This window comes from Ursus americanus, chromosome 18, assembly GCF_024610735.1.
Source record: "Ursus americanus isolate L20-20 chromosome 18, mUrsAme1.1.p, whole genome shotgun sequence".
Classification (NCBI taxonomy): Eukaryota; Metazoa; Chordata; class Mammalia; order Carnivora; family Ursidae; genus Ursus; species Ursus americanus.
Window position 1 is genome coordinate 13,944,441 of NC_142144.1, and position 27,689 is coordinate 13,972,129.

The 27,689-nt window shown below is 46.6% G+C and overlaps 1 protein-coding gene across 6 annotated transcripts in view; it reads left to right on the forward strand.

Moving 5' to 3' along the window:
* The window catches only part of CDK5RAP2 (CDK5 regulatory subunit associated protein 2), a 160,905-nt gene that overhangs the window by 50,285 nt on the left and 82,931 nt on the right, over positions 1-27,689 (forward strand). For 5 of the 6 annotated variants that reach the window (XM_045791074.2, XM_087869416.1, XM_087869417.1 and 2 more), the window contains 4 exons: positions 699-791; positions 7,809-8,027; positions 20,470-20,640; positions 24,215-24,355. In XM_045791074.2, coding sequence (XP_045647030.2) covers positions 699-791; positions 7,809-8,027; positions 20,470-20,640; positions 24,215-24,355 — 624 coding nt within the window. The remainder of the gene's footprint in view (positions 1-698; positions 792-7,808; positions 8,028-20,469; positions 20,641-24,214; positions 24,356-27,689) is intronic. The other variant, XM_087869418.1, reaches the window with a different exon arrangement.

Consider the following 27,689-nt stretch of genomic DNA (forward strand, 5'->3'; position numbering starts at 1 on the left):
GCATGGGACCACAGGGGAGAGGAATGCACGAAGGAGACGGGAATGATCGCACACAGACGAAGCGAACCAGGAGACGGTGGTGCTGCCGAAGCTAGAGAGGGGAGAGTTCGCGTAACCACCAGTGTCAGGTGTGGCAGAGACTTGGCTCGTGAGAATAGCAGTTATAATATCTACCATCGTGTAACGGGGGAGTTCAGGGCGCAGCTGAGGCTGGAGACTTCCGTGTAGAGTGGCACCAGTGGAGGGGCCGTTGTGGGTGCTGGCCGAGTCCAGGGTGTGGCCACAGGCGTCACTGCTGACTGCGGTACAGGAGAAGGTCAGCAGACATGAGAGGTTCCGGGAGTGGCCAGGCCCCTCTCTGTGGGCAGCAGTAACGTAACGCTTCGTCGCGCCGGGCGTGATTCTAGCACCAGTACCCCTCCCTTCACTTAGCTGTACTGATGTTGGAGTTGGGTGAGGAGTGGTCTCCTCGTCTTCTGGTTGCGGGAATTGAGGCTCAAAGAGATGAAGGACCTTGCTGGAAGTCGCCCAGCTAGTGAACGGCCAGAGTAGGAGTCCCCCTTCTCTGACTTCACGCCTTCCCTGACCACGAAGGCCTTGATCAGAAGACGGCGCCAGGCCGCGGGAAGAGCCCTTGAGCTGTGCGCAGGGAGGAGAGTCCTGTTGCATACCTGGCTGCTGTTCTTACTTTGACGCAGGTGGAAGCCCTTACCTCTGAGATCGAAGAGCTCAGTGCCGCCTTTGCGAAAGTCACAGAGGTCCCCCCGGAAGCACAGACACAGAAATTCCAGGTAAGCGCGCGCTTGACCCCTGGGGACAGTAAGATCTGGCAGCGGAGAGGAACCCAGGAAAACTCTGCGTGGCCTGTAGTAATGGAGTTCCAGTCTCATTGAAGGACATTCTCTTCCAGCTCTAGGGGCTTCTCTAGCCCCCTCCTCACTACGATAATGGCAGTGGTGGCAGCGACCCCCACGGTTAGGAGACTGTGCAAGATGTGTGTTGTCTCCTGTCATCTCCACAACCCCGTGGGGAAGGGTGTTATCATCCCCCTGTATTGGTGGGGTTTTTGAAGCTCAGCGAGGGTGGGCAGCTTATTCACTGCCACACAGCTCGCAAGGGGCAGAGCCAGGATTTAGATGTAGTAACTACTGATGGTAACAGCTGACGTTTGTTGAACACATACTGTGGGCCAAGCCCTGTGTTCAGTGCTCTCTGGATTAGCTCGGGGGATCTCTACAGCAGATCACGAAGGAGGCACTGTTAATATCCAGGTTCAGAGAGTCAAGTAACTTGCATAGGGTCACAAAGTGGGAAGTGAGAGAGGCAGGATTTGCCCGAGAGCCGGTCTCACTCCCAGGCTTGTGCTTTTACCTGCCCCTGCCCCCGCCCCGCCACCTGGTTTCTTTAGTCCAGCTGCTCCCTGCCACGTGTCACTTCCACACCTTGATGATTTGACCTGCTTTTTCTCCTTTTCTCCCCCCCAGCCTTGTACTCCAAGGACTCTTGCTGGTCACCTCCTTGATGTTCCACCTTTTTGGTTAATTTTAGTTTCGTGTTTTTAATTATTTTAATATTTTCTTGCCATGTTTCTAGTTTCTCTATACAGTGTATCCATATTACTAATAATGAGCCAATAAGGTTCCATTGTCTGAGTAAACCCCATACTGCTTAAAGCTCTCCCTGCCACCTCTCCCCCATGGTATTTTTGGTTATAAAGTAGAAGTTAGAAGTTAAATCTAATTTAAGACTGCTTGATTCCTAAGATTCATGTCCCACGTCTTATCTTTTGTAGAGCTCTGGTTCACAGTAAGAATAATTGAAGTAATTTGGTTTAAATCATGGTGCACTAAAAGCATAGGCAAGTCTCTGCCTTTGGAATCTCAGATTCGCCTCCCCCACCATTTGGTTGATGAAGTGGAGCTGGGATTACACTGAGGTGTTTTTTTCTCCCCTTGCTTTGAAAATGACAAGTTTTAAAAGCTGAATTCTTAGGAAAACCATTGATATTTCCTACTGCTTGAGAAAAAGAATCTGTTGGCAGTTGACAAGCATAGAGACCAGTCGGACATCCCTGTAATCGTTGCTATTTTGCTTGTCATGTTCGGCCTTGAAGGAAAGACACTAGTCTTTTTTTTTTTTTTAAGATTTTATTTATTTATTTGTCAGAGAGAGAGAGAGTGTGCTTGCACAAGCCGGGGGAGGGGCAGGTAGAGGGAGAAGCAGATTCCCTGCTGAGCAAGGAGCCCGACGTGGGACTTGATCCCAGGACCCTGGATGGTAACCTGAGCCAAATGCAGACGCTTAACCGACTGAACCACCCAGGTGCCCAAGAAACTAGTCTTATACATTTAAATGTTACCCAGATTTATCACATAACATTTATTAATTTCCTAACCGTCAGTCCTAGTTGAAAGACTTTCAGAATGATTTTGGAGGCCTTGTCGCAGTGTTGGCTGGGTTTCTTGTCTTGCAAGATACAGAGGTTTTGAACTTTTGGAAGTCCTTAGGCTCTGCATGCCTGCTTGGCTGTTCCGAGAGTGCTCCTTTAATCCTTACCAACAGAGGTAGCATGTTTATGGTTTGGCAGGTTGTTGGGACTTGAACTCAAGTCTGACTCCAGAATCTGTATTCTTGCCACTGTTCTGATCGCGTGCGTGTGTGTGCGCACGTGTGCGTGAGTGTGAGTATGCGAGTAAATGCATGCAATGTGCTTATTTGGGCTGTTTCATTACAAGGTCTGCGTTGTTTGAATGTGGCATGGGCCCTTGAAAATGTATTTTCTTTCGCATAGTGGGACTTTTTGGGGATGTCATGGGATTTGAACTAATCGCGCCTTGGGTAGAATGGCCAAAGTTCACAGGGTTGGGTTAAGCCTGACATTGAGATGACAGCCGTGATACTCCCATTCTTGGAGCGGTTGCCACAGTGCAGAGGTGTGAGTTCTAGTCACAGGTGTGCCTCTGTGAAGGTTGCAATGTGGGGTGCCGGGTGCTACCTCCAGACCCGTTAAAAAGTATGTATTTGCCAATTGGAAATACAGGTTTCCCCTGCTATCCAAAAGTAGAGCTTTCGTATGAAATCTTCATCAGCCAAAATGGCATAAAGCAAAGAAGCAATCCCCATTAATTTGCATGGGAGAATGTTTGAGCATTCTCAGACCCAAAAAACAACCTCTCTTTTTTAGGCTTTTCTGACACCTTAGGACACATCATCTTGCTAAGAGATACACAAAATAAATCAAGATAAAGCACAGATGCTCGCAGGACACCGCTGCTCGGAGCTGTGGTGGTTGAGAGGCTCGGTATGGTTCCCAGGCAAGGAGCTCGGTGGGGTCACCGTCTCTGCTCTGGGTGCCTCTGCCTCTGTAATGGCTCACTGCAGAACAAACGCGGAATGCCCTTTTCACGTAAACATTTTTTCCTTATTGAAGTGTAGTTGACCTACAATATTATATTAGTTTGCAGGTGTAAAACATAGTGATTGAACGTTTATACGTATTACGAAGTGATCACAATAAATCTAGCTACCACCTGTCACCACGCGTAGTTGTTACAGTGTTATTAACTGTATTCTCTGTGCTGTACATTACGTCCTTGTGACCTATTTTATAACTGGAAGTTTGAACCTTTTATTAATCCCATTCTTCTGTTTTGCCCGTCTCTCCACCCCCTCTCCTCTGGCAACCAACGAATTGCTCTCTCTATCCGTGAGTATAACTGGGTGCCTTTTTTTCATAGAAGTGCAAATCCTCTTCTGATTTCTTTTGGTTAGTGAGAACAGGTGCTATTTAGGTCTTTTGGAAAAACGAAGTGGCGTAACTCGAACTTCTCAAGTGGGCAAACCTGTGCATTATTTCTCCTCCCCTCCCTGCTTGGGTATAAAAGTAAAATTGCACATTGTAGGAATTTATAAAATACTTAGAACAGTGGAAAGAGGTTGATAGATGTCACCAATAAACTCATATCTAAAGTGGTTCACTGTTAACACCTTGACTCTTTCGATGTGCGTTTACACATACATATAACCTTTGAAAAAGTAGATGGGATCATAATACCTATTTTGTTCTATGATCTTTTTTTCATCTAATAGTCTTATCATGACAATATATATAGATCTACCCACTTCTTTTTTAAAATTTTCATTTTGGGGGCGCCTGGGTGGCTTAATTGTTAAGTGGCTGCCTTTGGCTCAGGGCGTGATCCCAGCGTTCTGGGATCGAGCCCCGCATCGGGCTCCCTGCTCCCCTGGGAGCCTGCTTCTTCCTCTCCCACTCCCCCACTTGTGTTTCCTCTCTCGCTGGCTGTCTCTGTCTCTCTGTCGAATAAATAAATAAAAATCTTAAAAAAATAAAATTTAATTTAATTTTCATTTTGAAATAATTGTAGATTCACAAGCAGTAGATTTCTGTATATTTTATCTAGTTCTCCCAAAGGCGACATCTTCCCTAACTTTAGTAACAATATCACAACCAGGACATCGGTATTGGTGCAATCCAGGTTCTTACTCCGATTTCAGCAGTTGACATGCACTCGTGTGTGTGTGTTTATCCCTATGCTTTTTAAACAGCCACATGTAGTCCACGGTATGTATGTACCGTATTATTTTTACTGGGGAGAACGTGGATGGGACATGTTTTTGAATCTTGACTCTGCTCTTCACTACCGCCGTAGCCGTGCGCAAGATATTTGAGCTCTCCCAGCCTGCTTACCCAGCGTAAAATCTGGATAATCACACTTAGGTCACATAATCCTTACAAGGATTACAGGAGACAGGATACCTGGGCACAGATAGTAACTCAGTAAACGTTGTCAACTCATCCTTAAGTTGGGTAGTATCATCTTCCGGCATAAAAATATAGTAGTTACTTTGGTCAGTTTTTCAAATTCTCTGTTAATGGTGTTGCGCAAATAGCTTTCAGTTTGAGGAAACTCTCCGCAGTGTCTCTTGATTGGGAATGGAAGATCGTGCATGCGCCGGGCCATAGGAGCTAGATTTATGGGACCCGCAGCCCCGGACACGGGACTTTCAGTTTCACCTTTCATGTTCATGACAACCCCGTGAAATAGAGATTTCACAGACGAGGAAGTTGAGCTGCAGAAAAGTTAACTCCTCCCAAGTCACGTAGCTAGAGCTGGGCCTTGAACCCTGGGCTCTGTGACTCTCTCTCTATTAGATTCATGTTTCTGCACTGTGGGCCACAGTGATTTGGCTCGTACGATGTTTGGCCTTGAGTTTCTGGCTACGTCTAATTGTGCCAAATGTTTGCTGCCCATTTGTAAGACCCCCTCTGATGACACGGAATTCAGAAGGCAGTGTGTCACACAGGAAAAGGTACAAAACTTTCCGAAGTGTCTCAGAGGGCCATTTAAGGAAAACTGAACATGGAAAGTATCTTTATGGGGTGAGTATGCATTTGAACTTTTTAAAAGAGGCTCTGTCATCGTTATTTGCACGATAACCCACAGAACGTTCATCACTTTATGATAACTATTATTATAATCGTCACCATGGCCGGCCTGTGTTTAACAAGCTCCTCATTAGTGTTCCTGTGTGCAGGCTTCCCCTCCTTGAATTCAGTCTTGTTTTAATTCTTGCTAGTTTATTGGTGTTAATTGGAATGTTCCCTGGAATGGGCGCGGCAGTGTGGTGCTGTGGAGAGAGTCCCAGACTTAATCACTTAACGGTCTGATGACAGGCTCGTCACTGAACAGTTTGAGCCTCAGTTGCTTAGATGGGGACGGTAATGTGTCCTTCATAGGGTTGCTGTGAGAAGTGGAGATACAATGTGTGCAAAAGCACCTGGTTAACTCCTCCTGTGTAATCCGTGCTTAATAAAAGGTAACATGAAAATGGCTCAAGATGAGCATTTTTCCTGTCATTGTTTGTCTTTTGTTTTTTGAGTTTATTTAAATAAGCATTGCCCCGGATACTTTTTTTTAGGCCTCGTGACCTTGGTTTCCCATTCTGTTTAAAAATTTTGATTTTAGGGGCGCCCGGGTGGCTCAGTCGGTTAAGTGTCTGCCTTCAGCTCAGGTCATGATCCCATGTCCTCTGGCTCCCTGCTTAGTGAGAAGCCTGCTTCTATCTCTCCCTCTGCCCCTTCCTCTGCTCATGTGCGCTCTCTCTCTCTCTCTCTCTCTCTCTCAAATAAATAAATAAATAAATAAATATTTTGATTTTAAAGGAAAGTAAAACAGAAGCTTCTATAAAATCCACTTTGAAATGTGAATGGGGTTCGCCCCCAGTCCCTGTTGCTAGGTCTTAAATAGCAGTGGGGAAACGTGGGATGGTTGGGCCTCACCTCTCCCAGATTAACTGTGGCTGTAGCCTACCTCTCCTGACAACTAGGACTCAACTAGCATTGGTGGTAGAGTTGGAAAGCCTGGAACGGCCAAGAAGCTGGAGCTAGTCCCTTCACCCCATCTGAGTTGTGGCCTTGACAGCTCACGTGTCCCTTGTTTTAGAATTTTTAATCATGAGCCTTTGTCTAATCCAAAGAACAGATTAAAAAAAAAGCTTATTTCCCCCTGATTATAAGTAATATATATGCTTCAAATTTTCTTTTGGGGGGGCTAGAAGGAAGGAAAAAAAAAGGGGAATCAGGAGATCACCCAGCCACGCTGTTAACATCCTGATGTTTTTCTTTCTCGGCTTTCTCCTATGCATAGATTTTATTTTTTAGAGCATTCACAATTTAATCTTTATTTTTTCGTATCATGTGTTGTTTGGAATATCCCCATGTTACACGTTTTTCCTGTTAACAGTAAATCTGTGAGGGATGACTGTCCATATGGCTTTTCCCCCCTTATATTTGGGATTCTTCCCCTGAGATTGAATCCGGGGAGCGGAATCATTGGGACGAGTGTGAACACGTCTATCCTGTACGCACATACTTGATATATATAATCTGTCCACAGAGAGTTACATTAATTCACCTTCCTGCCAGTGTACTTCTTGGCTTCTGGATGCTTGTTGGTCAGTTCTTGAAAAGTTACTATTAATTGTGTTGCTTTATAGTAAGTTTGCCAGCACTAGATACTCTCATTAAAACCATCTTGTTAAATCAAAGCTTGTTTTAATTTGCTCTTTTTGATTATTGGGGAGTTACAGTATTTCTTCAAATACTTGATAATCACATATGTGTTTTCTTTTCTACTAAACTGTGTGTTAATGAAGTAAGGATGTTCTGGACATGATTAACCTTTGGACTCCGCCGAATTTATAGCCGCTTGCAGTGGCCATGGGGCTGCCATGCCAACCATTTCTGCTTCTCCAGATGACTTTGGGTCTGAGCTGCTCTAACCTCTGTGAGCATTGCCCGTGCTTGGGTCTGACTCTGCCGGTGGGATGGCACCCTTCATGTTCTACCTTTTATAAATAACTTGTTGAAGTTGTTTTTCTTTTTTAAACCATTACAAAAGTAACATGCTCAGTAACCTTAGAACATTTGAAAAAAGTGAAAGGAGAAAATCATCCATGTACCCACCCAACTAAAGACAGTTTCTGACATTCTGTGCTTTTCCCTTGTAGTCTTTAAAAAAAAAAAAAGCTTCTTTTACACAGTTGTAACCTTTTCCCCCTTAACATCAGCATCGTAACATCCACATGGTCACATGATCCTCACTCTGCGCTATTTCAGAATCTTCGGATTATTTGTGCTTTGAGTCCTGGAGGCTGTTTATGTTAATCTTCTTCTTTTCGTTCCTTAACTCCCTTCCCCCCACTGCAAGGTGAAGAAGGAGCACAGATTTTTGGTCTGTTTAGTGTGCTGCAGAAGTCAGCTCATCCCCGTCTCCCTCCTCTCGTAGGGGTCCGAAGATTATGAGGCCGCTCTGCTAGAGAAGGCAGCCCTTTTGGCCCAGCTGAACTCCGAAAACCTCACCAAGAATGCAGAGAACCACAGACTGCGTAGGAACATTAAGAAGGTCACCCAGGAGCTGAGCACGCTGCAGCAGGAGAGGGAGAGGCTGGAGAAGGATTTGGAGGAAGCCCGTCGTGAGAGGGGCAGAGGCGACCACACCATCCGCGTGAGCCGCTGTGGCGTGGTCGGGCTGGGGCTCTTGACGGCTGTTTCTGGCTTTAGGGACGTCTTCTCTGCAGAAGACTTAGAACAGTCTGAAAAATGTAAAGGAGAGCATATTTCACTCATCCTCTCATGATCTTGAAATTTTCTCTTTCCCTGTCTTTCATATGCACAGGTGCGCGCGCATGCACACACACATTGGTATCAAGCTGGAAATGTGGTGTTGCGTCTTGTAATTCAATGTTCTCTTTTTGGCACGTTGCCATGTTACGAGTGTTCTTCAGAAACGTGTTTTAGTTTCTTGGTGCAAGCATAGTATTTCATCACCTGGATGTGCCACAGTTTCCTTAGTCCCTTACGGTAGAACATGTAGGTCGTTACACTTTTTTTTTTTTGCCTTATAACAAATGCGATAGCAAATGTCCTTGTATCTAAATATTTTTCCATCGATTATTTCCTGCTAGAGGCATGATTATCCGCTCAAAGAGTACGAGTGTTTTTAACGCTGTTATATAGGTATACTCAAATTGTTTCCCAGAATGATTATACCAGGTTTCTCTTTATGAGAGTGGTCCTTTTTTAAAGACTATTTATTCAGCATTGGATGTTAGCATTTAAAAAATTCTCTCTGGATTTGGTAGGCAAAAAATAGTTTATCTTTAAAAATTCCTATTATAGGGGCACTTGGGTGGCTCAGTCAGTTAAGTAACCAACTCTTTATGTTTTTTTATTTTTTATTTTTACAAGATTTTATTTATTTGTTTGTTTGTTTGCTTATTTACTTAGAGTGAATGGGGGAAGGGGGAGAGGGAGAGAGCCGAAATCAAGAGCCGGTTCCTTAACTGACTAAGCCACCCAGGTGCTCCAAGCATCTAATTCTTTTTTTTTTTTTTAAAGATTTTATTTATTTAGTTGACAGAGACAGCCAGCGAGAGAGGGAACACAAGCAGGGGGAGTGGGAGAGGAAGAAGCAGGCTCATAGCAGAGGAGCCTGATGCAGGGCTCGATCCCATAACGCCGGGACCACGCCCTGAGCCGAAGGCAGACGCTTAACGACTGCGCTACCCAGGCGCCCCCAAGCATCTAATTCTTGATTTTGGCTCAGGTCATGATCTCAGGGGTCTTGGGATTGAGCCCTGCTTGGACTTCGTGCTCAGCGGAGGGTCTGCTTGTCCCTTTCCCTCTGCCCCCTCCCCCGCTTGTTCTCTCTCTCTCTCTCAAATAAATAAATAAATCTTTAAAAAAAATTTTCTATTATATTTAAATTTAAGTATTCAGCATCCTGAGAGTCATGTCCAGATGCATAGCCTTGGTGCTGGCAGGTGGGATAGGGTCTGAGTCTGAGTGATCGTTGACACGTTATGAATAACCATCGTGGGCACCCTGGACAGGCAGAGGACCTCACATGGACAGTCATCAGAGTAGAGGTCTCAACGGGAGCTTCCGGTACTACAGTTGAGGTCTCCAGTGGCTGCTGTGGGCAGGGATGTCAGGCTCCACTGCTTGAAATCCTAACTCTAACATGGACATGAGAATTGAAGTACAAATGTTTGTATATTTTAACAAATATATTAATGAACGTCAAGGGAACGGTAATGGAAATTTAGAAAAATAAAACATCACCATGCCCCTAACACAACAACTCTTCCTGGTTTTCAGTGTCACCCTTCAGACCTGGTGCAACCGGGCCCCTAATCTAGTCTGGGGCTGACTCCTGTTCTGTGTTCTTTGAGCCCTTACTTCATCGTGGACATCTTTCTATGTTGTGTGGCCTCCAGAACGATCGTGCTGAATGGTGCATGCTCTTCACTGAATACAATTCACATGCTTCACTCAGCTGCCTGCTCTCTCGGACACCTTGGTTGTTTAAATGATGCCACAATAACATCTTTGGGCATAAAGGCATTTTCCCTTGAAGTTCCTAGGATTTGAGTGAGTTTACTAGGTCAGATGGCACAAATACTTTACACTTGTTAATCATGTTGCCAAAACATTTGCCCAAAGGGCTGGCCCAATTTACGTGGCCACCAGCGATCTTGGAGTGTAGCAGTTCACTGTGTGTTATTAAAGTATCTATTTCCTGTATGTTATTGACCACCAAGTGAACCTGGTTTAGATGTTGATGTAAGTATAAGACGTGACCTCTGAAAGTTTTATCGTTTCTAAGGGCGATGGAGATGTTCTACATGACAAAATGCAAAGCAGCTTAAAATCTGTAGAGTCAGTGCAAAAGATCCTTGTGGGATGGAGTAGTCAGGAAACCTTCCAGGAGGAGGTGACACTTGAGTTGAGTGAGAGGAATAAGGTTTGAGTAGTGTGCTGTATGGAGGAGGTAAAGACAAGACCGGCCAGATGGTCTTTGGATAGAGGAACAGTTTTCATAGTCAGGTCTCACTCCCTTACTGCTGGATAACTGCATCTTAGTTTAAAATAGCTTGTTCCCTCGTCCGCCTCCCCTCCCCCCACTGTCATTAGAAAAAGGTTCATTCAATAGAATTTGGATTGGGGACACACAACAAGTACATATATATCTCTATAAAATAAGTAATTTTTTTACATTATAACTTACTCTTACATCTGAAACGGCTGCATAGTATTACATCGAGTGGAGATGCCGTAATTTATTTTCCTGTCCCTCTGGTGTCAGACATTGTTTGGTGGCTCCATGATTCACTTATTCACGTAAACCTTGGCGCTTCTGGACTAGTGCTGGACTGCTGTTGACAGCTGGTCGTATTCCTGTGTAATGCGTACACATCCTTGTAAGGAGGCAAGCGCTGTTTGGTGAAGAGAGAAGGGGAACGTGACCGTGAGGAAGGGTTTGGGGTCCAGTATACCGTGGGCAGGAGGGTTTTTGTTTTTGTTTATTTTGCCAGTGACAGAAACCCACCTTGAACTAACTTAGGCAAAAGGAGGACTTTCTTGCCTGGTGTGGCTACAGTGCTGGAGGGACAGAGAGACTGGGACACGGCCCGGACCGAAGCTCGCGCTCTGGGAGCCGGCTTCTTTCTCTCGCGTCTCCTTACTCCAGGTGCTGGTGGTTGGACCATCGTTGCCGTCCTGCTGGGGTCGCATATTCCCAGCTTATTACGTAGGAGGAAGGAGGACTCTCAACACTCCATTGCCCCCGCTGCCTCCCTGTCAGCGTGGGTCACGTACCCATTCTTCTTTGTCAGGAGTGTGTGCGTGTGCTCAGGGGTGCACGCGCACGAGTCCCATCATTGACAGCCTCCTCTAGAAGCACGTGTTTGGGAGGGATGAGCAGTTACCCAGACCAGAGCCACCACTACCTACTCTAAATGCTTATCTCAGGTGGACATGACCGTGACCCAGTGCTTTCCAGCATCCCCTCATGACTACTTTCCTCCATCAGGTTATGTCTGTGTTTCTGGTGAGATGGTTTGGCCATGGTGTCTTGCCTTTGGTGTCTGCCCTGCAGCACCGTGGTATCTCCATGTTACGGTCTGAGAATTTGGCTGTGTCTGTCTCATGTGAATGCTTCACACCGGACATTGGGGCGCTGGCTTGTTCAGCGTCTGGGGAGCATCACGGGCGGCGTTGTGCCTTCTGGTGCCGGGGTGAATGCAGAGATGGAGCGGGACCTGCTGGCCCTGCTCGTCTTGTCTGCCTGATCTGTAACAGGTCCTCTAATGAACTAGATTCACTCACCAGCTGCTGCTGCTGTTGCTTGTGGATTGAAACAAACAAACACGCAGACTTTTTAGTGGCCTCTCTTTTTTCTTTCTTTTTTGGGGGTGGAGGGGCAGAGGGAGAGGGAGAGAAAGAATCTTAAGCAGGCTCCATGCTCAACACGGAGCCCAAGACGGGGCTTGATCTCAGGACCCTGAGATGATGACCTGAGCCAAAATCAGGAGTTGGGCGCTTGACCAACTGAGCTACCCAGGAGCCCCTAGTGCCTCTATTTCTGCCCTGGCAAAGGAAAGGAATCCGTGCACGCATTCAGCAACATGGAACACCATGCAGGCCCTCTGCTGGGCGTGGGGACAGTTCCACAACAGCGGTGTGAACAGAGTACCACGAAACACAGAGCTACGGAAGTGGCTTGCAGGATCAGAGAAGGCTCTTGGGAAAAGGAACTTGTAAACTGGTTGGTTCTGAAGCTTGAGTTAAATAAAAGTTAATCAGTAGGCAAGGGAGCAGAGGGTTTTGTATGGAGGGCAAAGGCACAGAGGTATGAGAGCACATGGTGTTTTTGGAGAAACAAAACAAGAATGTCCAATTTGAAGTCTTCTGAAGTATTATTTAGAACTTTAAAGATTGTAATTTATTCCTTTTGATGTTTCAAAAACATTTTCAGAGGTTTATGGGAAGTCATAAAAATGAGATTAAAAATAAAGGTAAAGGCATTCAGGTCAAGGAACAAAGAGGGTGGCTAGTGAAATGGTAGCAGAGTGAATAAAGAGAAATGCACGCTCTGGTGCCCAACCCAGTACCAAAGATGGGGGCTCAAATCCAGCTGTGGCTCCTGACAGCAAAAGTAAAAAGGGAAATTCAGTTACACGGTCTCCAGGGTCTGAAGATGAACAGGTTAAAGTAAAAGGACAGCTCTGGCTGGCACTCAGACCCAAGGGCAGTATTGCCTCTGGTGGGCCGCTGGAGGGTTCTGGGAGCAGGACAGAGCCTTTGACGGTACCACCTGCAATGAGAGCAGTGTGGCGGCCCCATCTGCGCCACCCAAGTCCGTGAGCTTATGGAGTACGGTTTCCAGTCCCTGGGACGGTGTCTGGCTGTTTCCCATTATTCTTGTTTCTTGGACAAGAACTAACAACTCAGAAATGTCTCAGCCCTGTTTATAGATGAGCCCCGACTCCGAGCCTTTGTGGGGGGCCTTCAAGCATACTGGTTGTTGCTGTTGTTTTAGCATTCCCTGGATTCTTTCTGACGGTCAGCCAACCGGTTCTGTTTTGAGTGTGATCAAACCATCCTTCGCTCATGCCAGGGAGCCTTCCTGCCTGGTCACTGTGCTTGTACTAAGCTTTCCGGGGGGAGACGGCGTCTGTGTGGACGGGCGTCTTGCGGCTGGGGCGTGTGGGTCCACTGTGTCAGATGGTGCCAGGCACTGTGAGGTTTGGCCGCGATGCTCTGTTTGTCCTGTTCGTTCGCATTGCCTGCAATTGCCGCGACCAGCTGACTCAGCCCGTGGTATCCTTTGCAGTGGTTCATCCGTTTATCCGAGGGACATTTGTGGAGTACTTGCAGCGGGGCAGGCACTGTCGGTAGGCTCTGGTGAATACAAGCTTTGGTTTTTACTTGGGAGGTCTTTCTACAGCCAGAAAGGTCCAAACATGAGGGTCTCAACGGATAGATCCCCTTTATTGTATTATACTTCCTTGCCACCAGAGGGACCCACCTCCCCACAAGGACTTTCAGGAGGCCTTTGCCACAGACCAGCAACGAATCTGGTATTACCAAGTCGGTGTCTTAACTGTGATGTTGAACGTGTCCTGGTTTGTGTGGTTTATAGCAGGATGCTACTCGGACTGTCACATCCTTGCCCCCACACCTGCACTTTGATACATTGTTTGGCTCCAGAGACTTAAGGCTCTCCTTTTAGTATGTACCTATGTGTGCACGTGCATGTGTGCTCTGTGTGTGTGTGTGTGTGTGTTTGGTGGAAAGTGATAGAGGTAAACCTTTATTTTAGATTTGCTCTTTCTGGTTCAAGCGTTCTGTATGCTGCTCGGGGTGGGTGGGGGAGAGGAGCAAGTGCTAGTCTTTTTTTTTTTTTTCTCCTTTATAAGGAACGTATACAAGACATTGGTTTAGCTGTATTCCCCAGACTGTCTCATAATGCTCTCATCTGTTACAAGGCCTGTCATCCACTCCTCTGACAAGTGTGTGCTTCAGTACCTGGGCACTTAGCTCTGTGGGGATGCATTTGCTGGCTAAAGCCCAAAAATCTAATTAAAGTTGTACCCGTCACCCAGCTGGCTAATCCCATGTGCTTTGACAGGGGCAGGTTTAATTTCAGGGTAGTTCATCCTGAACCCCTCTGGTTTCACATGTGTTTGTTGATGGATAGCTCCAGACGAGATTCTGACAGCGTTCAGAGCATCCCTAGTGATCCATAGTCAAAACATGGCGTTTGGAGACAGTGTCTGTAGGCTGGTTAGGTAGGCCGAGGACCCCAGACTTGAGGTCAGGGGATTCTTACTAAGGGTCACAGCTCCCCTTGCCTTGTTTTTGTTTTACTCAGGTATAACGAGTCTCAGTTGGAGTCCGTTTAGGACAACATGCAGTTGAAATGATCTGTGTTGGTGGAAGTTCTGTCTTTGCAATTTTCAGTCACTCTTAAGAGAGGCTGAGTGCAGAGACCAGGGTCAAACTGGTTTTGAGTCCTGGCTCTGTCACTGGCTAGCTGTTGGACTGTCAGCCAGTAACTTTGCCTCTCCAAACTGCGGTGCCTGTTTCTTGCTACAAAGACAGAGCTTAGGCGTAGGGATTATCCGAGATGGGGATAGCGATTATGAACATAATACCTGACACGTCTTGACTGATCAATGAGTAGTTGCTGTTTTGGTGATGGTGATGATGCTGCCTGCTGCCCTGGGAAAGAGAAACTTGGCAGTGTGAGCTGGTGTCTCTGGAGCCGTGGGTTCGAATGTCGGCGTTAGCAGGCACGCACTGCTAAGCCTCTAGGTCAGTGGCTTAACCTTTCTAAACTAAGGTTTTCTCCCCTACAACAAGGCTGATTATACCTACTTGAGGATGAAATGAATGAATAATAACATTCAGTCCACGAGAAAGCGCCTCCTCTGGTTCCTGGCGCGTAGAAGTGGATGCTCAGTGGATTGGACTCCTCTCCTTTCCTCCTCTTCTGCTTTTAATTGCGTGGCAGGTGCTGGCTCAGGACTTTGAATGACAAACCACTGTCCGCTGGAATCTAATGGACACTGTTGACTAATAAATGTGGTCTGCCCAGTTACCAGCCAAGTCAACAAAGCTGTAAATTTCTTCCTTGATCAACACTCACCTCTCCTTTGAAGAAAGTGCTTGTCTGTTCCTTTCCAGCTGATTGATCCTTCTAGGAGGGGAGGCAGAACCCACTTCGAGTGACGGATTCTGTAGTATCTCAGTGGCTTGTGCATGCGGCTGCTGTGGAAGCTGCTTTAAAAGGCTGTTTCCATCAGTTTTCACGTGGAATTGCTGTCGTCTCTCTGGAGCACAAACAGAAGGGCTTTCCCTTATCTCTGGTTCTTACTTTATAATTTCTGTGCCGGGCTCTGGCCTGGGCACTGGGAGTACAGGACTGAATCAGATCAGACACAGTCTCTGAAGGAATCTAGCAAAGAAATACAATAGAAACACAGACAAAGAGCTAATTAAAATATAGGATGATAAGTGCAGGTAGGGGGATGGGCCAAACACTTGGAGAGCACAGGGCCTGGAACTTGGTAAGAGCAGGAGGGGGTGGGAGGGAAGGCTTCACAGAGGAGGTGGATTGGAGCTGAGGCTTGAAGGGTAAGTAGCTGTTTGCTGCGGGGATGGGAGTAGAACTGCATTCCTGGTCGAGGAGGGCCAGTGCGGAGGCCTGGGGGGCATGAATGAGCCTGGCACAAGGGGGCACAGCGAGTGGCCTGGTAGAAAGGGCTGGAATGTTCCGTCACATCGTTCAGGTGGGGTTTTAGAGAGGTGTGATGTCTGTCGGCTAAGGGACCCAGCTGGGCCTTGAGCCCTGCCCAACGTGAGCCTCGACTTCTTTGTCCCTTGTCTGCCAGCTTTCTGCCGAAAGCCACATTGAGCTCCTCGCTTGGAACTTGTGCAGTCCTCACGGGCAGTACCACACAGTAGCACACATGCTTGTTGGGGCTCTGTGGCGAGCACGGTCTCATTCCAGTACTTTCTGTTTGTTTGTTTGTTTGTTTGTTTAAGCTTAGGAATTCTTTGTTCAAATATGACTCTCCCGGAGAGGAAACCTGAAAGCAGAGCCGCTCGGGGAGAAGTGTGGGGGAGGCCTGGCACTCCCTCCCCACCACGTCCCGCCTCTGCCGCAACCCCCAGGAGCAGCCAGGCTCCACGGAACCTGGCCTGAACACCACTGTCTCATACTAATTCTGGAAATTCTTACATCACTGGGTTCCTATTCCTCATTAAGATTTTGGAGAAGTTTCCTTTGTGTATTTAAAGGGAACCACTGAGCACTTTGACAAGTGTTCTCACTGTGAAACCTGAGAAGGTGGAAATTTGATGGATGAGAACCTTCTCGTTCTCCATCTGGCCTGAGATAAAACAAACCAGCTGACTGCAGAAGGAAGTACGAGGGCCTGGCTTTTCATTTCTAATGTGATTCTAAGATTATAGGGATATTTTATTTTTAAAATAATACACTTTTTTTTTTTTTTCGGTCAGTCTCCCCTTAGAATGCCCTGATATGCAAAGGCAACGGTCAGCTCAGTGTTGGTCCAGAGTGCACCTGCGAATCTTAAAGGAAAATTGCCCATTAGGTAGAAAGCGAGGCCAGTCAGTCGATGTCAGCACACAGATCCTGCTGTGGCAGCGCTTACCTGAAAGCAGGGTGGGGTCTGGTACGGGAGAGGGGTTTTCAAACTCTTACCTGTCCCTTTGTTCAGAAGTAGGAGTCCTGTATGATGAACCCCATTTACTGGAAAGGAAGCACTCATAAGGATTTCGGTTATCTGTCTGTGGTCACAGAGCTCATCCACAGTAGAGCCCGGATTCAAGGCTAGCTCTGTGTGTCTTCACAGCCTAGGAATATTGAAAGAGGTTTGGGGAAACCACGCAAGATGATCAATTTTCCGTTCTGATTGTTTTGCTCAGGCGAGACATGCCGTCTCCACGCCTCCCCTAAACATTTATAACCGCACTGGTGCCGAGCCTGGGAGCCCGGCGGCTGCCTTTGTGTTGCCATGGCAGCTGCTCTTCCTCAAGGCCGCCGCAGCCTCAGCGCCCCCTCCCCGCAGGGGTCCTTCTCTGCCTGCCCTGCACAGGAGGTCCGGGATCCTTGGTCCCACCCCTTGCATTAGCAGGAGGGCGTCCGTCCCAGCCTGGCTATCCCAGCAGTCCTGAGTCCTTAAGAGACTGGAACCTCAGTTCGGGGCACTGGAATGAGTGACCAGTGGCATCCCGTATCGCAGAGTGGTTTCTGTTTCCTTGGTCTTAATAATAGTGCAGTTGGGTGGAGAGAGTGCAGAATTTGGGGTCTCACTGACTTGGGCTTGAATTTCAGTAAAGCTTTGTAAACATCTCTCAGCCTCTGTGAGCCTTGGTTTTCTTTCTGTAAATACAGGGCTCATAATATTTAACGTGTGCACGGTCTTTAGGGTTAGAGATGTTTTATGTAAAAGTGCCTTGACACGTGCGTGGCTCAGCTTGTGCTTGGAAAATGCTAGTTTCTGTTAGGGATGCGTATAATAGGAGAAGTACGTTGTACTCTCTGGTGTCCTGACTCTCCTTGAGACCCTGACTTAGGCTGAGGGCCCACTACCACCAAAAATATACACACACACAAATTTGCATAGGCTCCCAAGGACCCATTCAGTGGACCTCAGATTAAGAACCCCTAATCTCGAGGAATGACCCAGCAACGTGTCCTCTGTGGGATTTTGGAACAGGTCAAGTCTGTTAGTTTGGGAGACATGTGGGAGAAATGTAGCACATTAGTCACCTTTATCACTTAAAACATACACGGTCTTGATTTACGTACCTGAATTAAAATTCTATAAGCTAATGAAGTGGGAGAATGGAGTAAATTACTGTTGCACACACGCATATACACTAGAACTTGAGCCAGACATCAAAATAATGGTCTGATAGGTGTTTGTGCAGAGAGAGAACTGAATTGGGGAAATGGTGTAAGTAGACCAGTAATTACTGTGTGCATGGATGGTGCACACTTTTTACTTAGGACAATGCAGAAATATTTTAAGCTTAAAGAGCAGGCATGATCAGGGCCCCTGGGTGGCCCAGTCTTGCTTAAGCGTCTGACTCTTGATTTTGGTTTAGGTCATGATCTCAGGGTCGTTAGATTGAGCCCTGCCTTGGGCTCTCCGCTGATTGTGAAGCCTGCTTAAGATTCTCTCTCTACCCCTACCTGCCCTTCCCCCCCCAGCAAATAAAGTAGGCATGATCTTTTTAGGATGATCTTTCTGGGATGGCAGGCAGATTTATTATGAATTTAAAGATGTACCTAAATGGCTTCACACAAGATTTTGTGGTCCCTCTTATCCAGTTTTCAGAGGGAGGTTTCTAAAAGCAAGTGCCAGATGACTAGGTGGGTGGAGATCATTGCAAAAGAAATCCAAGCCCTGGTCATAGTGGGGACGTGAGCTGAGAGGCTTGCAATCGGAGTTGGAATCCGGCAGGTGCTGCCCCTTAGTGACTGTGACTGTGGGTAAGTTACTTTACCTGAGCCTGTTTCCTCATTCATAAAACGGGAGCAACCGCATCTACCTCTCCATCCATCCATCCATCCATCCATCCAACAGATATTTACTGGGTGCTCTTCTGGTTATGTATTGTATTTGCCATTCCCAGGTGAAGCTGATAATGTTGTTCTAGGGCCTGTGTTTTGAGAATTCTGGTTCTTTTTGGTGGAAAATGCTATTTAGAGACTACTGTCTGGATACTATGGAGGGTGCTGATTTTAGGCTTTCTCAGTGAGAGGAAGGAAATAACAGAAAATAAAAGTTCATATTGATATTTCCAATTCATATTTACAGTGACATGTTTTAACTTAATTTTATATTTGTATTGGTATTCTCTTAGGCTTGTAGTCTTGGTTCTTATACATTAATAATTACTTATTTAATAAATATATACACACACACACATTGTTTCAGAATAACAACACACATATTATTTCTTCCAGCATGATTACTGAAACAGTGTAAGATTTTCTGCAGTAGTTCCTTTTGTCCTTGGAGAAATATCCCACTAGGGGTATACAAATTACTTTTTTTTTTTTTTTAAGATTTTATTTATTTACTTGAGAGAGAGCACAGAGGGAGAGGGAGGAGCAGACTCCCTGCTGAGCAGGGAGCCCCAGGTGGGGCTCGATCCCAGGATCCTGGATCATGACCTGAGCCGAAGGCGACGCTACTAATTCCCCTCTGTTTGGTTAACCAATCAGCCTGATACACAGTTAGATTTATTTTTTGTTCGTTTGCTCTGCTTCTAGGTTAGGAGATTTTTATTTTATTTTTTCAAATAGTTATCTAAACATTTAACTGGCTTCAGTGTCACATCAGTAAAATGAGTTCTGCTCCCTCCTTTTGCCTGGTTCTTTTTTATTTCCCTATAGGCAACCATTTAATTCATTTTATAGTTAAATACATGGCAGTATGTTATACATACTTTTTTTTTCTCTCCTGGGGTCCCTCCTGCCCCCCTGAGCGGTGTATTCTGAAGTCTGCTTTAGGGCAGTGCGTTCGTAGAGTCCTCATTCCTTTCTCTTGGTCGCTTCAGAGCGCTCTGCTGTGAGAAGGTGCCTTACCTTATTCCCCTACTGGGGAATATCTGGGTGGTTTCCAGCCGTTTGCTCTTACGAGCACTACTTCAGTATTACCAAGAGCCTACATCCTGAGGTAGCTGTAATCACCCGGTTTACGGTTGGTTTTGTCTTTTTCCCCCTAACATTGTAACACAAGCATTTTCCGTATTAATTGTAAGTGTCATTATTTAAGATAATTTTTTATTGTGAAAGTAATATAGACTTATTTAGAGATTTTAGAAACTCAGAAAAATAAATAAAAATCAATTGAAAGTCCCCACAATCCCTCTGTGTAGGCATACTGTTATTATTTCGATGTGTTTCCTCATAGCCTTAACAATATTTTGTATAAAGATTCAGGAAACAATTGGTATCATATCATATAGTGTCTTGGTTGTTTTTGCTCATAATTGTGCTTTTTTTAGAAAAGATTTTACTTATTTTAAAGAAAGAGTGTGCTGAGGCGGCGGGGGGGGGGCAGCAGAGGGAGAGGGACAAGCAGACTCTCGCTCAGCTGAGCGCCGAGCCCGACATGGAGCTCAGTCCCAGGACCCTGAGATCATGATCTCAGCTGAAAACCTGAGCCGAAGCGGAAAGATTCTAGCGTCAGGTGCTTAACCGACTGAGCCACCCAGGCGTCCCATAATTATGCATTTTTTAAAAATGCCATACTCTTTTTATAATTAATTCCTTATTTTTGAAAAAATAATTAATTCCCTGTTGTTGGATATTTAGTTTCTTTCTGGTTTTTCAGTATTGTAAGTAATGTTGCAATAAATATCCATGCATAAAGCTTTTGCCAGATTTCAGTTCGTTCTTAAAGCTGGTTTTCATCAGACTTTAAAAGAGAAGGAAGAGCACATGGGTGAAATACGTCTGTTAGGTTGCTGTCATATAGCGAGCGCTAAGCAGCTGAGAGACGGTCATCTTGAAGTGTTTGTCAAGTAAGTTCTATTTTTTCTTTTTCTTCCGGTAGGACCTTAGAAATGAAGTTGAGAAACTACGCGATGAAGTGAATGAAAGAGAGAAAGCCGTGGAGAATCGTTACAAGAGTCTTTTGAGTGAAAGTAATAAAAAACTGCACAGTCAAGAGCAACTGATCAGAAGTCTGACAGGAAGCATCGATCCAAAGGACTTGTTGCTTCGGGTACCGTAACTTCTTTTTCTTTTGTATTTGGATCTGTTGACTTGGCATAGGCTGTTTTCTTTAAAAACTCTTTTGCAGAAGCATTTATATAAAAATAAGGCTGGCAAAAACGATGATGGTCTTCCCCACTTTATGTCAGAGCACTTCAGAGCTTCCTTTATGTCCTTTGGGCGCCAGCCACCAGCAAGAAGGGAAGGAACTTGTTCTGGGTCGTATGACCCGTCCTCAGTAGAGCCCGATGGAGGCCCTGGCCTGTTCCGCCCTAGGGCCCAGCCCGCTTCACCGAGGTGCTTCTGCTGTGTGTGCTGCTCTGTGGCGCGCCGGGCCCTCTCACCCCTCCGTGCTGTTCCTCTAACTGTCCCCGTTTGGTCTTGGAATACCCTTCCTGTTTGATCGTGTAGTGAAGTGTTGATTTAGTGCAGGCTAACAGGTAACCATGGTGGAGTCAACACAGGTAATTAGCTCTGCTTCCTTGGAGCCTTGTAGAAGTGACAGTGGGGGGGTGAAAGATACAAGCCCTCTGCTCCATGCCTTTGGGGTGAAAAGCCAACAAGGAGCAAGCTGGTGTATCCTGCAGAACCCAGAGAGGCTCAGCAGGCATGGAGGGACCTGGTCTCTTTGTAACCAGGAGATTTGGCTGGAATGCTGGGCCGTTAGGTGACTTTGTTCTCTTCACTAGCAGGAGATGGGGGTGGTTTCCTCTCTGGTGACCTTAAACCAGAGAAGCTCTGGCCTGGGGGGTTACCAGATGCACCTGAAGGCAGGAGTGGGTCTCTTGAATGAAAACGGGACTGAAGTGTGCATCCCCAACATTGAGAGTCCGAGGCGAGAAAAGACAGTTGGGTGTCTTCCAACAGAACAAGCATGGCCCCACCGGTCCTCTCTTAGTGAGCCTGCCATCGATGTGCTCTTTCCACACTCAGAGCTTCTGAGCACTTTTCCCTCTAAAGGTGGGTGGATGGCCTGAGCTCCCCAAACAGGGGAAAAGTGTGTAAGAGGAAAGACAGACAGAACAAGGCTATATAGAGGCCATGGAAATGGAGGGATAAGAAGCAACCAGACAGCTTTAAAAGAACTCAATACTGTAACATCTTTAGATAAGAACTAAGATCAGGATCTGATTTAAAAAAAGATATTTGGAAAAGAAGAATGAACTATTGGAAATGAGAAGTATGATTACAGATATAAGGAGTTTAACAGGAGAGTTAGAAACACCAGAAGATAAAGTTGAGTGAGCCTTCCAGAAAATAGAACCCGACAGAGAGACAAACAGGTGAGGATATGAGAGGGAGAGGCCTGACTCAGGAGTTCCAAGATGTGACTGACAGGAGGTCCCGAGAGATGCGGCAGGCAGAGCAGAGGGAAGGGAACCCTCAAAGCAGTAGGAGCACTGCAGAGTGGAGGGACGGACACCTGTGTGTTGAAAGGGTCCCTCTGTTTCTAGCGCAAGTAATGGTGAGACGCCCACGCCCCAAGGCGCGGCCTCGTGAAATTGCAGCACACGAGGATGAAGAGAGGACCTGAAAGGTTCTAGAGCAAGGTGCAAAGGACCCAGAGCCAGAATGACATCAGAATTCTCAACAGCAATACTGGAGGCCAGAAGGCAGGAGAGCAGGGCTTCCAGATTGCTGACGAAGAGTGAGGTCCAGCCCAGCATTCTGTACTCAGCTGAGCCGGCAGCAAGAGTGAGGGCAAACAAAGCTGTTTTCTGACATTCCATGCCTAAAATCCTCTGCCTGCCAGGGACCCCCTGCAGAAAACTCCTGAACAGTGATCCCATACAAATGAGGAAGAGGCCCCAAAGGAGAGACATGGGATCCAACAAGTAGGGCATTCTCTTGGGGTGCGGTGACGGGAATGCCCAGGACGCAGAGAGCTTGTATTTGAACTCTTGAGACAGGGCCTCAGTTGGGATTTCTCCCAAGAGATGGAAATGGAACCCATCATTTACCTGATGTCTCTGGCTCCATCTAGAGGCACTTTAAAGTTCTTTTAGAGAGTTTAGAGATAAATCTCCATTAAGTACCTAATTTAGTTTTATGAACTAAGTGAAGAAATAGAACAAAGCAGTTGTTACTGATTCCAAGGAAAGCAAAGAAACGAACACGAAAGGAAATACGACCACAGAAGGCCGGACGGGTGAGTCCTGCACAGCGTTTGTGTGGTCCTAATAGTGTAAATGCGGACTGTCGATGGAACTGAAATTGTGTTGTAACTGTCAGGATAAGTGCTGGGGGAGTAGATATTCTAAGAGCTAAATCCTTAAACCTCTATGGTAGGAGCCAAGAGATAAATCTTATCTTAAGAAGTCGGTGGGATGCTTGGGTGGCTCGGTGGGTTGAGCATCGGACTCTTGATCTTGGCTCAGGTCATGATCTCAGGGTTGTGAGTTCAAGCCCTGTGTTGGGCTCCACGCCGGGCAGGGAGCCTACTTAAACAAAAAGTCGTCAGGCAGTGTGAGGGTAGTAATGTAATGTAAATAGCAGAAGAGGCCGAGGAGTTGTAAGTTGTTCTTTCCTGGGAGTGGGACCCAGAAGTGAGAAGTGTGGGGGAAGGGGGCAGTGTTGTTTCCATGTAAGCCGTGCGGACTGTTTGTTAAACAACGTGTATATGTATTTGGGCTTTTAGAAAAGGAAAATGAAAAGTGTGAGTCAAGCACAGCTGTATTATGGCGATTCTGGAAAGTCCGTGTTGGTTATTTGGTTTCTAGTTTTTCCTGTTTATAGTCTAATAGGTTTTTATAAAAAGTTGCTTCTGTTTCTTTCGTGTTTGTGCTCATCTAAAACATTTGACACGATGAAGTAATTCTGATAGGTACTTACGAATAAGATATGGTTCTTGCCCTTAATTTCTGACCTAGAGTAGACAGAGACCTCGTTAAGGAGTTACTAGGTTTTAAATAGTTAGGAATAGATTCTACGCTTGAATGGCCAAAAGACCAGAGAGAGGGTCTCCAGTCCTGTCTTGTTGTTGAATGCCACATCTTCGGAAGGGCTCAGTGAGGTGCATCCTCACGAAGGACCCTTTCACATGCGACCAGACCCCAAAACAACATTCACAGCCTTTCTTCCTAGGAGTCAAATCTCCTCGTAGATATAGATGGTTCAAGTTTTGTCAAGTCTGTGATGTTTCGAGAGAGACTGGGTTTTGTTGGGTTGCAGTATACAATTCCTCTAGTCACCACAGTGACCCTGTAGGATAGGAAACAGACCCAGAGATCACAGCTGGTCAAGGGGGACCCAGGATGGGAACCCCATCCCCTGGGGCCAGGGCTTGGGCTTGGCTCTCTGTGCCCGCCGGGCGGCCTTCTGAGTGGTGGGGAGAAGGGCGCGTTATAGTGACTGCCACCACCCCTGCCTACGCCCTGGCCACGGGCTGCTTTTCTCCTGGTGGGAAATAACTGATGCGCTTGCTTTAGGTTTGTAATCGCCTAATATTTGGATGATGGAAATTTTTTTTGAGGAAAATAATGGGAAGAAAAAATAAAATATTTTCCCTTAAAGAGTTTTGGACAATCTGTTAATATTTTTTCTCTTGTTGAGAACTTCCTCATGGTTTGTTTTGTTTTCCTTAGAAATTCAGTGAAAAAGGTCCGGAAGCGGTACAGCACAATCGTCCTTCACAGACCGGCGGGGAGCTCGGGGTCAGGACTGAGGGCTTACCAGCAAAGTGCTCTTTGCAGCGGTCACCAGGCGGCAACTGCATCTTCTCGGAGGTAAGCTTGACCGGACTTGGACGTCTGCGGGTGAATTCATGTTCCTTCTGACACGTGTGTGATAACTCCTCTTACCTAGAGCCCCTCCAATGCCTTCCTGCCCACGGTCGAGCTTATAAGAGGTAGGAGGAGGGTTCCTAGTCTGTCGCCTTATAGATGGGTATCCTTGGGCTGAGCCCTGGTATTTGTACCACACAGGAAATGGGTAAGTCACTGCTCATTAGAGGCGAGCCTCGTATTTGCTGTCCCAGGGTTCACCTCTCAACTGTGTAATCTCTGTGTATGTCATTTCTATGTTAAGAAAATTTTCCTATTCAGCTACACACAAAAACTGGCCCAGCAGGCCCTTCCTGGAGTGGCCTCAGGTCGCTGTCCGGCATCTCTAGCTACAGCTGACTCCTTGCAGATTGCTGAAAACGCCGTGTCTGCACCTCTCCCCGTGCCTTTGCACGTGCTGTGCCATCTTCCTGGAACGGCTTTTCTCTCCTTGTTTACTGGGTGACCCCTGAGCATCCCTGAAAGCGCCCCTCTGGTGTCTCCTTCCCTGAGCCTGCTTGCTAGTGACTTCTCTTCCTCCCTGGTACACAGCACTTTGCACGCCCAACCTCGCGCTGACGTAGGATCCGCCTTCCTGCTGCCCCTCGCCCGAGCCGCTGCACACCAGGGATGGGCACCTCGGGGTGTGGAACTGGGATTCGTGTTGAAATCCCCATGCTGAGCCCAGTCCTTCGCCTAGTACATAAGCGTTTGTTGAGTGAATGATTAGATTGGTTTGTGAGAGATGCATACAGATTGTTCTGAACCCCGCCCCCTCCCCAGCTTGCATATAATGCAACTTGGCAGCCAGATATGGGGAAGGAAAGGAGCTCATTGTAGGCCAAGTTTTGTTTTTTTAAACCTGGCTTTAATTAAGTTCATACATTCAGAAGACGGAGAACTCTCTTACGCAAATTAGTTCTTTGATGAATGGCTCTGATCATGACTTGTGGTTTTGTGAAGGGTGATTCTCAAAATAATTAACAACCGGTGCCGCACGGGCATAGCCATCGGAACAGACTCAGGCGGTAGGGCTGGAGTCCTGCTCTTGTGCCAGAGACCAGCCGTCTAGTTACCGGCTCTCGGAGAGGTCCCTGAGGTCCCCGAGGTGTACGGGGACGGGCTGGGGCCACGGGGGAGGTTGGTGAGGATGGGTCAGGGGTCATTTTACGGCTGGTGTCCAGTAGTGTGGCAGCCAGTAGTAGCCGTTGCTACTGTGGGCCAGCTCGGCGTCAGCCCTGGTCCGGGGGCGTCAGTGGCTGAAAGCGGGGACTTTTTCTTAACTCCATCCATTCGTGGGCTTGCATTTTGCCGTTTCTCTTGAATGAAAGTGTCAGCATAGAGTAGTAGAACCCTTGGGCTAGGCCAGAAGTCTGGAGGCCAGGATTTTTCTCTTGGCTCTGTCACCCCTTGGGCGATGTCGGGCACGTCCAATAACTAAAATCTCAGAGGGCTAATATTTTGTGAGTCAAGCTTGCATGCAGTTACTTGATTTTGACCAGATTCAGTTGGGTGTTAAGATGCACACTAACCTGGGGCACCTTGGTGACTCAGTCGGTTAAGCATCCGACTCTTGTTTTGGCTCAGGTCGTGATCTCAGGGTCATGAGATGGAGTCCCACATGGGGCTCCATGCTCAGGGCCGAGTCTGCTTGAGATTCTCTCCCTCTTTCTCCCATTCTGCCCCTCCCCCGCTCACACTTTCTCTCTAATAAATAAATAAAATCTAAAAAAAAACCCCAAATGAACCATGTAATAAGGCACAGTTCAGTGTTTTGAAACAAGATAACAGCCCATCAAGGTGTTTTTAGATGGACAGATCTTCACCGTTTTGAGAGCATTTCATCAAACCTTGCTATTTTGAATTCCGTTTTCGTCATATAAAATGTGTGTAAGTGTTGAATGAAATGTTTGTCGATTTGTTGAACAGGCTGAGTGTTTTACAGTTTAATCTCACTAGTTTGATCAGCTACCACTTTTTTGGTTTCTCGCACTGGGCGCTGTCTGCACTTCACAGAACCACATGTAAAAAGTCATACCATTTTCGGTTACATTTAGATGCTGGTGATGTTTCAATTACTGTGCAAAATGCCTGAGTAATTTAGCAAAGGCTTTAATTCTGTTCTGCAAGACTAATTGCAAATTGTGGATAAAGAATTATAAATGATAGTTTTGGAGTTATGAATTTCTAGGTGCCCATCTACGCAGTCCTAACTCTTGCAGCCTATGGTTTTCTCGCCCCCCCGAAAGGTGTACTGTAGTTCTTTCTCTGTAGAAACCGTGGATTTCTCCTGCTGTGCCCTTGGCCACTTTGTGTTGATTTAGGGTTTATCCTCTGCCCGTTTCTACAAAGAACCTTGAGGCTGTGATGAAGTCTCCGTGGACTCGGGGCAGTCTCTTTTGCCTCTAATCACTGTGGGATCCTGAGAATTAATGCTGGATGATCAGGGAATTGAAGAACTGGGAGGAAAGCACACTGACCGTATTTGACTTGCTGCAGCCAGAGATTTATAGCCTGGCTATTGACATGGTTGGGACATTACTGCTGATTTTCCCAAGTATTAAAATAAATGTCTTTGTTGCCGAGCTGTGACATAGCTACCAAAGGAGAGACCATCCATCTACCAGGCCACTAAATTGCCCTGCTTACCAAGAAGTGAGCCGTTAAGCTTTCTCTTTACATATCTGCTATCTCTTCAGATTGTGGTCTGCACAGTACATGTGTTTCCTTCAAGTCATTAAGGAAGCTCTGCAGAGTAGGGAATGCTCTGGACTTGGTGTTGGAATATCAGTTCTTCTTCTTTCTAGCTCTGCCACCTTGGGCAGGTGACTGGATCTCTCCGGAACCCACCTTCCTGATCTGTGAATAGGGACTTGCATGCTTACCTCCCGATAGGATTGGAAATAATCCAGTGCATTAGTTATTAGTTCAGGCTCTTCCGGTTGGAAGCTGTAGGATCCAATATTGAGTCGTGTGGTCACAGCAACAACGGTGAAAGGGGGTGTTTATTGGGAGTGTGCTGGGGGCTCTCCCAGGTGCCCGGGGAGAGCTGAGTAGCCATGTCTCGGAGAGGGTGAAACTGTGGCAGCCTCGTGGACAGAAGTCCTAGACTCTAGGGCTCCGTGTTTGATGTGACGTACACCCAGTGTCCCAGACTTGTGGTTTCTCAATGGAAATCTCTGAACCTGGAGAGAGAATCGTACTGCTTTAGTGTGGGTCCCAGGGGCTGGCTCACTGAGAGAAGGGTGTTCTGGGGTCCTGCCCATGTTTTAGGGACAGTTTTCAGATGACACGGGAA